The sequence below is a fragment of the Lucilia cuprina genome, chromosome 3, assembly GCF_022045245.1.
Source record: "Lucilia cuprina isolate Lc7/37 chromosome 3, ASM2204524v1, whole genome shotgun sequence".
Taxonomy (NCBI): Eukaryota; Metazoa; Arthropoda; class Insecta; order Diptera; family Calliphoridae; genus Lucilia; species Lucilia cuprina.
This window is the reverse complement of record NC_060951.1, coordinates 58,012,860-58,021,986: the sequence shown is the minus strand read 5'-3', so window position 1 is coordinate 58,021,986 and position 9,127 is coordinate 58,012,860. Positions and strand designations below refer to the sequence as shown.

The following is a 9,127-nucleotide window of genomic DNA, read 5'->3' as shown; positions in this document are numbered from 1 at the left end:
GAATGAATGAATGACTGACTAGTGATTGATATACATTAGAGCTGAGTATATGAGCAAGGTTGATTGGTTTAATATTTTACGCCTTTTTTTTGAAATTTTCTTAAGATTCTTCATTCATTCATTACAATTAAATCGATAAAAATCAAGAGCTGATCTTTTCGTAGTTCTTTTCTTTTTATTTAATGGATTAATATGCAAGTGTCGTGGAGATTTTTTCGTTTGTCTTTGGTTTTCTTTATTTTAATTGTTGATGAAGACTAATTACATGCGTCAATGTGGCGTTGTTGATCATGGTCTTAAGAATATAATGTTTTGTTTCTGACGACAAACGTTTATAGGTAGGATTTTTTATTCGTAAATCACTTTAAATCTTTCAATTTTTCAAATTTTCAAGATTAATATATTTTTCAAAATAAACTCAGCAGGTATGTATAATTTTAAGAAAAGAATTTAAGTTTTTTTTTTTATTTTTAAAGAAAAATCTCTTTAATTTTTGAAATAAAGCTTACAACTTATATTTAATGCTTCTCAAAATGGGATACTTGCCATCACCACAAGTACCCAAAACATCATCGGTGGTCAAATCGAATAGAGCCACACCACCCAAACTTCTGACGCGGGCATAATTTGCTTTATTAGCAGCAGTAGCTGGTTCCTCATATGATATCCACAAACCATAATCACCGTTCTCATCAGCATCACGATAGCAATAGGTACCAAAACGCTTGGTAGGATCACCCACCTTGTGTAAGGTAGCCTCTTCACCTTTCAGCTCTTTATTGTTATGTAATTTTACACACACCTCCGGCCAGCTTAATAAACCTTGAGTATTTGTCAAATTACCACCTGGTGCTGCTCCTCCAGCTGGCAATGGTGGATAACCGGTTATACCAGATTCTTTAGTCATTACCCAAGAACGTCCATAGGCTGGTACACCCATAATAAGTTTCGTTGTTTCACTTGTATGATTTAACCAATATTGTATTTGATGATCAATATTAAGTTCGGGATCACGTTCGAAGAGTTCATAAATTGAGGCTGTATAATCGGCAATCTTGGGATCTCTTAACGGTGTGACGTAGTCAAAGGTGGCAAGGGTGACAAAATCCATTTGTGGTACAATTTGTGGTATATCATAGAAAACTGTAGATGGAAGTAGGAGGAAATTATAGAAATATTAATTTGAATTTATTTTAAAAGATTATCAATCTGTTAACTAAAACGTATTCTATATAAAAATTTTTCAACAAAATGCTCAAATGTAAAGTAACTGTTCCCCGAAAGATCTACTGTTTACTGATTAATCGAATGTTAATCTCTGGTTTACTAGAGCGATCAACCCTAAAAGAGCACAGTTAATTTGAAAATGCATCAACCTTAGTTTTTACAGTTCCTAAGTTTAGACAGTTCACCAAGTAATCGATTGTTTAATCCTAAATTATTCTGTTTATCGAACGAGTGGTTCCGAAATATACTTTTTATTTATAAATTAACTGGGATTTTAAAAATCGACTTTCAAATAATCGAACATTCGACTTTTTGTCGAAAAAAAGTCGAAGTCGACCATTTTGTTCGAAAAAAGTTGACAACTCGACTATCGTCTGTGTAAAGGGTCGTAAAGTCAACTTTGTAAATAAAAGTGAAAAAGTCGGAAAGTCAAAAAAAAAACGAAAAGTCGGAAAAGAGTCGAAAATAGTCGGAAAAGGTCGAAAACTCGAAAATAGTAGAAAAAAGTTAATAATAGTCGAATATTTGAAAAAGGTGGAAAAAAGTCAAAAACTCTAAGACAGTCGAAAAAACTCGAAAAAGTCAATAAATAGTCGAAAAGTCGGAAAAAGTCGGAAAAATTCGAAAATTGTCGGAAAAAGTCGAAAACTCGAAAATAGTAGAAAAAAAGTGAAAAATAGTCGAAAATAATAAAAAAAGTGGAAAAAAGTAAAAAAATCTAAGATAGTCGAAAAACTCGAAAAAAGTCAATAAATAGTCAAGAAGTTTGAAAAAGTCTTAAAGTCGACTTTTAATGAAATGAAAGAAGTCAAAAAGTCGACTTTTTATAAAATGCAAAAAGTCGAAAAGTCCAAACGAAAAGTCATTTTAACTATAGAACCCTAAAATTAACTGTTCATTCAAAAATCGACTCAAAATCGACTGTTCTTACAAATTCTTCAGCCATAAATCGAGTATGGACCTAACAACTGATTTTCCCAAAATCTTCTGTAAACCCTTAACCTAACCCCCGTATTCATTAGGATATTAATCTCTTATTCTAGGTTTATTACGCACATTTTCCAAAATTCCTATGTATTGGACAATTTTTTTTTTTAAATTTAAGAAAGGGACACTCTTATCCCGAAAAGAATTGCTCCTTAATTTGGTGTATGTTGCATTTTGGACTCCTATTAAAAAGTGTACTGGCTTTCGGCCGGGCACAGGGGTTTCAAACTCTGGGGTATTTCGAACAACGGCTTTGCTAAATTAAGCCTTATTTGATAAATGCACTCTTTGAAATTCATGGACTTTATGTCCCATTGCGCATGGACATTGTGACGCTTTTGAAATTGTCATAACGTCCGTGGACATTATGACACCTGCTTTCTTACTGTAGGGCATATAACCCATGTCCTATGTACTAACAACTTATGGCCCTATATGAAGCGTCGCTATCTAACCCCCTCCATTATTTCTAAAACAAATTCTAAAATTCTACTTACGTTCCGCGCTAACATGAGGCAACACCGTCATCGTCAGCAAGGCATGCAACGAACTCATACTCTGTCTCAACTCTCTCACGAAACTCACAAATTGTTCACGATGTTCCTCAGCCTTTTCATCCACAATTTTGCGGCCCTTAAACCAACCCTTAAATTTATTCCAAGCCTTACGAATACCCGAATGAACTTCTTTAGGGGGATTTTTAGGGAATTGCCAAGCCAAATCAAGGCCATCAAAACCATAGGTATTCACAAAACTTTGAGCACTATTTATGAAAGCATTACGATGAGCAATATTCTCCAAAAGCATTAAATACTTATTAGGTTCTTCTTCATCCGATTCCAAATCACGATCACCACCAACAGAGAGTAAAACTTTCAAATGAGAATGTTTACGTTTGAGAGCGGTGACGGCATGATACAAATCAAAATTCAAGCCACGATCTAAGGTTTTCAACTGGAACGTATCAGAATTAATGCCCGCATAGCCATAAATCAAATAATTACAAAATTGCATAGCTGGATCAATGTCGAAAATGGTTTGTTGTACTGTTAATGTAAAAAAAGAAAATTTCATTAAATTATGTTAACAATTTTTTTTTAACATTAATTAAATTTTACCTTCTTTTACACGACTCGTATCCAAATAACACACCATATTGGCGGCTTTAACATTTTGTACATTTATTATTTGTAAAAATATTACAGAAAATATTGCAATTATTTTTGATGTTCCCATTTTGCTGAGAAACGTTGTTAACACTTGGACTTTATATATAAAACTAAATTTCTATAATATTTTTCCCCGCTACTTTTAGTTTTACTTTTGAAATACAATTTTCTATGAAAATATATATTTTTTTTAAACTGATAAGTTCTTGTTTATTTATAAACAAAATTTTATATATTTTTTTTCATATTTATTCATATTCATTTCATTAGAAATCAGTTCAGTTGTTATCAGTGACTTTGAATTTGTTTGTATGTGTGTGCGTGTGTCTTCTTTTAAGTCAAATTATCGATAATCTATTATTGTTGTTTCTCTCTATCTCTCTCTGGTTTGATAGTTATGATCAGTTGTTTTGAATATGATGTCATTAGTTTAATCTCTATTCTGTTTTTTTTGAACATTATCTGTTTTGAAACACAACGAGAGAAGTAAATAAATAATTATCTTTTGGTAAATATTTGTTTAGGGAAAAACTATCAATATTGATATGAACAAAAAAGGATTTTTCAAACAACTGTATAAGGATGTATGTATTTGTAAACTTAAAAGGAAGTGTTCGGAATGTTAGTTAAAAGATGCACAGTGGGGAAACAAATCAAAATTGTTTAAAGGGTTGGTCCGATTGCAATAAAATTAAAATCGTTCTCAATATTGCAACAATTCGTTGTCAAAATCTGAATTTTATACACATACGTTGCCTTAATGTTAACAAACGGTAATATTGACAACAATCCGTCAGCTTACAATGGATGTATATAAAATTTAGAATTCGACAACGAATTGTTGTAATTTTTACAACGTTGCGGGTAAAGAATATTTTATGTTGACTCCAAGACCCCTATTACTCCTGAGTTTGTTACCAAGGGTTCTTATATCAAGCCAATTTCCAGGACTTTTGTAGCTAATAACATTTGGAGATTATTCGTAGGAAATGTCTAGGGGATTAGTTTGCAAACTATTGTCCGTTTCATCGTTATAGTACCACATTTTCTTTCAGGTCCCAAACCCGAACATTCGAAAATTTCCTGTAGCACAGTTCTAGAGATTGACAGTAATTTGCAACATTTTGAACTCTATTGACCAATCCAAATCCACCTCTACCTTTATGTCCCTTAACCTGAATAATAGACTATACCCCGAGTTATCAAGCTCAACGAAGCGTGTCGTGTATTATACCGACACTAAGACATGTGCAGTGTCAGTTGCCTTGTTCAGTCTGAATGATCGACAAATCTTCTACATATGCATGTATGTATGTAGATGTTAGGGTTCTTGAGCTTTAAACAGCTTTTCCTCCTGATTAGAAAAAGAGGAAGGTTTAACCCTAAAATTCATTTGCCGCTGATAGCACATTTATTTACACTGTATTCCCGATAAATCTTAACAGAGTAAAAACGAAATAGTGTGCTGTACTTATAGCGGACAAATGTTTCGTAATGAACTCAGTTATTACTTATAACCTAATTACTCCATCTTTATCGTTGGCCTGAGCCGATAGGACTTGACCTTACATCACTTCATTAAAACGTATTACATACATGCTTAATGTAACACTTTTGTCTGACAGCGATTTTGTTATAGCTTTCACTAACTTAAGCTGATGTCTTTTCTGCGCAGGGTACGAATTCCAAACAGCTTTGGTACTCATCTTTCATTGCCAATCTGGCCTCAAAATCTTCTTTATAGTTTACAAGAGACGTTAGAAAGTGGCCTTTTATTATTTCATAATAGGGTATTGGAGATGATTATTGCAGGTCCTTTATCAGAGAGCGGATACGAATTCCAAAGATCTTTGGTACTCATCTACCATTACCTAATACATAATTCGATTTTTTGCTACACATTAATCAATTGGCCATTTGCCTGTAGCTGTGAGAAATCTGTGAGCATTCACAGAGGAAATGGAAGACCGTTTCTTCCTTATCCCTGTCTTTGCAACTGCGATAGTGATCATAGAAAGGGAGCCCAAGACGACTTGCATATCTGCACATTACCCAGTGTCCTGGCTCGTCTCGACATGCCTCGCCTACTTCGGTTTATAAGTTGTCTTGTACGTTTCTCATTGAAGGAGAATCGCTTTACATGTGTCTAGGTTATTCCACCGATTCTTAGCCTTTTGAAGAAAGAATCGGAGGTTATTGCTTTTGAACAAACTTAACGAAGTTTCTACTGAAACGGCGTTGGAAATGTCAAGAGTAGATCCAGTTCTAACAAGCTCATCTGCCTGTAATGTCAGACAGGCGACCCAGCCTTGATAGATCCTTTTTGCATTATCTAACCAATAGAGAAGTGGTAGTATAAGAATTTAGTGAGAGAAGTTCCGCTTGACTATCGATAAAAATTCCTATGTTGGCGCGAATAATTCAGTTCAGTACTTCTATTAACAATCTTAAAGTTATAAGTGCTATGTGGTCTCATTTTATGTGGAAATATTCTTTTCCCCTTTTTTCTGAAAAAATTTTCTAGTTACGCCTTTGATATTGAGTTGAGATAAGCGAGATAATTTTATAGATTAAATGAAAACTATAAAGAAATGTTATATCCGGGAGAGTTTGATGATCAAAGAATTCCATATACAGTCAATAAAAGATAGAGATTTGAAGTCATGCGAGCATGACATTCTGTCTCTGACATTTATGTCATGACACGAAATTTTCAGTTTTCCCCAGCACTTATATATTCTTAACGCTGCTGAAAGGAAATCATAACTTAGGAACATGATTTTCGTAAAATCTGTTATCAGCTGATTTCGTTTTTAAGTTCTCATGGCGACATTTTCTTCTAGTGAACATTCTCTCTATAAAATGTATGCCATGATACGAGATCTTCAGTTTTCTCCAGCACTTCTATATTCTTAAAGGTGCTGGAATGAAGTCATTTCTTAGGATCATGATTTTCGTAAAGTCAGTTACGAGCTGACTTTGTTACGTTCTCATAACGACATTTTATTTAAGTGAACATTCTCTCTCTGACATTTATGTCATGACACGAGATCTTCAGTTTTCTCCAGCAATTCTCTATTCTTAAATGTGCTGAAAAAAGTCATGACTTACGAGCATGATTTTCGTAAAATCTCTTACCAGCTGATTTCATTTTTAAGTTCTGATGACGACATTTTATTAAAGTCGACATTCTCTCTCTCTCTCTGACATTTATATCATGACACGAGATCTTCAGTTTTCCCCAGCACTTCTCTATTCTTAAAGGTGCTAAAAAGAGAAATGATTTTCGTAAAACCTGTTACCAACTCATGTCGTTTTTAAGTACTCATGAAGACATTTTATTCAAGTCAGCATTCTCTCTCTGACATTTATGTCATGACACGAGATCTTCAGTTTTCCCCAGCAATTCTATATTAGTAACGCTGCTAAAAGGAAGTCATGACTTAGGAGCATGATTTTCGTAAAGTCAGTCACCAGCTGACTTCGTTTTTATGATGGCATTTTCTTCAAGTAAAAAATCTCTCTCTGAAATTTATGACATGACATAAGATCTTCAGGTGTCCCCAGCTCTAAAGAAGTCATGATTTAGAAGCAAGATTTTCGTAAGATTTGTTGCTGTTGGTGATATCATTTTCAATATAATCCATACAATCATCTAAAATAAACTTTAAACTCCCTGTAAAACGGTAATTTAAACCCAATTTTTTAATTATTTATGCAGTTTAATAAAAATGTGTAATTTTAATTTTCATTTCAATTAATTTGTACTTTTATACAAATATAAAATTTTATCTGTAAAACGTGTTTATTTAACAATAAAACCCCTTAAAATATGCTGCATATTGGGAACATAAAAAACAGGACAACATATACTATATAAAAACTACATACATATAACAACTCGTAGACTGGCATAGAATTACATTAAAAATCGTTAAAAAAAATCAAAAATAAAAACGAATACAAATTTCACTAAAAAATACATTAAATAAAAGTTCAAAAGGAACAAAACAAACTTTAAATACTGACAAGCAAAAACTGCGCCAACTTTAGGGGTAGAAAAGCAAAAAAAAAAACAGCTAAAATTAAAAAAAAAATCGCTGAAAAAATCACGATAAAAAAATAAACAAGTGCTGAAAAAATTTCAAATTAAAAACGTGATCTTGGTGTGAATTGAATTTTGATATTGTGTAAACACAGGCGAACAATAAATGACTAAAGGGGAGCAAGGGTGCTCGAAAAAAAAACACCCAAACAGGGAGTTGGGGTGGGGTTGGGTTGTGCAGCAATACAACAGCAGCAAAGTGGTCTATAAAGATTTTAACAGGAAGCTGTAAAAATACATACTCGTAGCAACAATTTTGCACACAAACAAATAAAGTAACTGTAAACATTAATAGTAACAGTAAAAAACACATTGGCTTTATAAAAATTCAACAAAAAACTCCATAAAATTGAAAAAGAAAAAAACTGCAAGCAGGACTTTTGTCAGACATAATGTAGAGTGATAGGAGGGAAGCAAACCAGAAAGCGCAGAACTTTATAAGGACGTTTCAAAGTGAAAAATTGCTCTCCATGTTAAATTGTTTTGGTGTTTATCTCTCCATTCAGTTTAAAATGTTCATTCGTATTTCTTGTTCTTTTTTTCTGCTTTCCTTTCTTCCCTTTGTGCCAAAGTTGTTGCCCATTAAAAAGAAGCACATTTTCATTTTTTTTTTTTTTTTGCACTGGAATTTTATCGTATTGTTGTGTTTACCCCTGTATTATGCTTTCAACACAACACGGCTGATGGTCTGAAGATATAGTCCTTTATTTTGTGATGTCTAGTAGTTAAAAATATAAATAAAAAAGTAAACTTAACACATTTCGCCATTGAGTGTAAATCGTTTAGGCGGATGCGGAAGTATGAGGTTTGAAACTTAATTGACGTATAAATAGAGTTAATGTTTTTTTGCTCTAGAACAGCAATAAAAAAGAGTTTTTTTTAGCAATTTTTTTCTATTCTATCAAAATAAATTGTCTAGTGGAGAAAAATGTTGATGAAAGAAGTATAACAGTTAAAAAATAGTATTTTGTGAGATTTTTAAGGATTTTTTCAAGTTAAAAAAGAGATTTTTTTGCTATATTGGGCTACGAGTTGAAATTTATTGAGTAATATGCAGTTAAGCTACTAATGCTAAAAAGAATAAATAGTTTAAGAATAGTGGACTGTGGACTAGTATATAAACTAGTCTGTATATATATATAGTATATAGAGTAGTCTGTGGACTATTCTATAGACTAGTCTATGGACAATTCTAATGGCAAGTCTATGGACTATTCTAATGACATGTCTATGGACTATTCTAATGACAAGTCTATGGACTATTCTATAGACTAGTCTGTGGACCATTCTATAGACTAGTATTCTATAGACTAGTCTGTGGACCATTCTATAGACTAGTATTCTATAGACTAGACTGTGGACTAGTATATAAACTAGTCTGTATATATAGTATATAGAGTAGTCTGTGGACTATTCTATAGACTAGTCTGTGGACTATTCTATAGACTAGTCTGTGGACTATTTTATAGACTAGTCTGTGGACTATTCTATAGACTAGTCTGTGGACTATTCCATAGACTAGTCTGTGGATTATTCTATAGACTAGTCTGTGGACTATTCTATAGACTAGTCTGTGGACTATTCTATAGACTAGTCTGTGGACTATTCTATAGACTAGTCTGTGGACTATTCTATAGAC

At 32.9% G+C, this 9,127-nt stretch overlaps 1 protein-coding gene across 1 annotated transcript; it reads right to left on the bottom strand.

Annotated features, from left to right (window-relative positions):
- Nucleotides 1-430: 430 nt before the first annotated feature.
- On the bottom strand, nt 431-3,520 carry LOC111685683 (chitinase-like protein Idgf5). Its single transcript, XM_023447952.2, has 3 exons — nt 3,333-3,520; nt 2,712-3,260; nt 431-1,143 (listed from the first exon to the last, which is right to left on the bottom strand). The coding sequence occupies exons 1-3, from the start codon at nt 3,448-3,450 to the stop codon at nt 506-508; spliced, it is 1,305 nt and encodes a 434-aa protein (XP_023303720.2). The 5' UTR covers nt 3,451-3,520; the 3' UTR covers nt 431-505.
- Nucleotides 3,521-9,127: the final 5,607 nt, after the last annotated feature.

What these genes read in the sequence shown, in the direction of transcription:
- LOC111685683 (XM_023447952.2), bottom strand. Translation starts at nt 3,450, where the DNA reads ATGGGAACATCAAAAATAATTGCAATATTTTCTGTAATATTTTTACAA. An exon ending in TACGAGTCGTGTAAAAGAAG is followed by an intron (nt 3,261 to 3,332) that starts GTAAAATTTAAT and finishes TTACATTAACAG; the next exon opens with TACAACAAACCATTTTCGAC. An exon ending in GCCTCATGTTAGCGCGGAAC is followed by an intron (nt 1,144 to 2,711) that starts GTAAGTAGAATT and finishes TTCCATCTACAG; the next exon opens with TTTTCTATGATATACCACAA.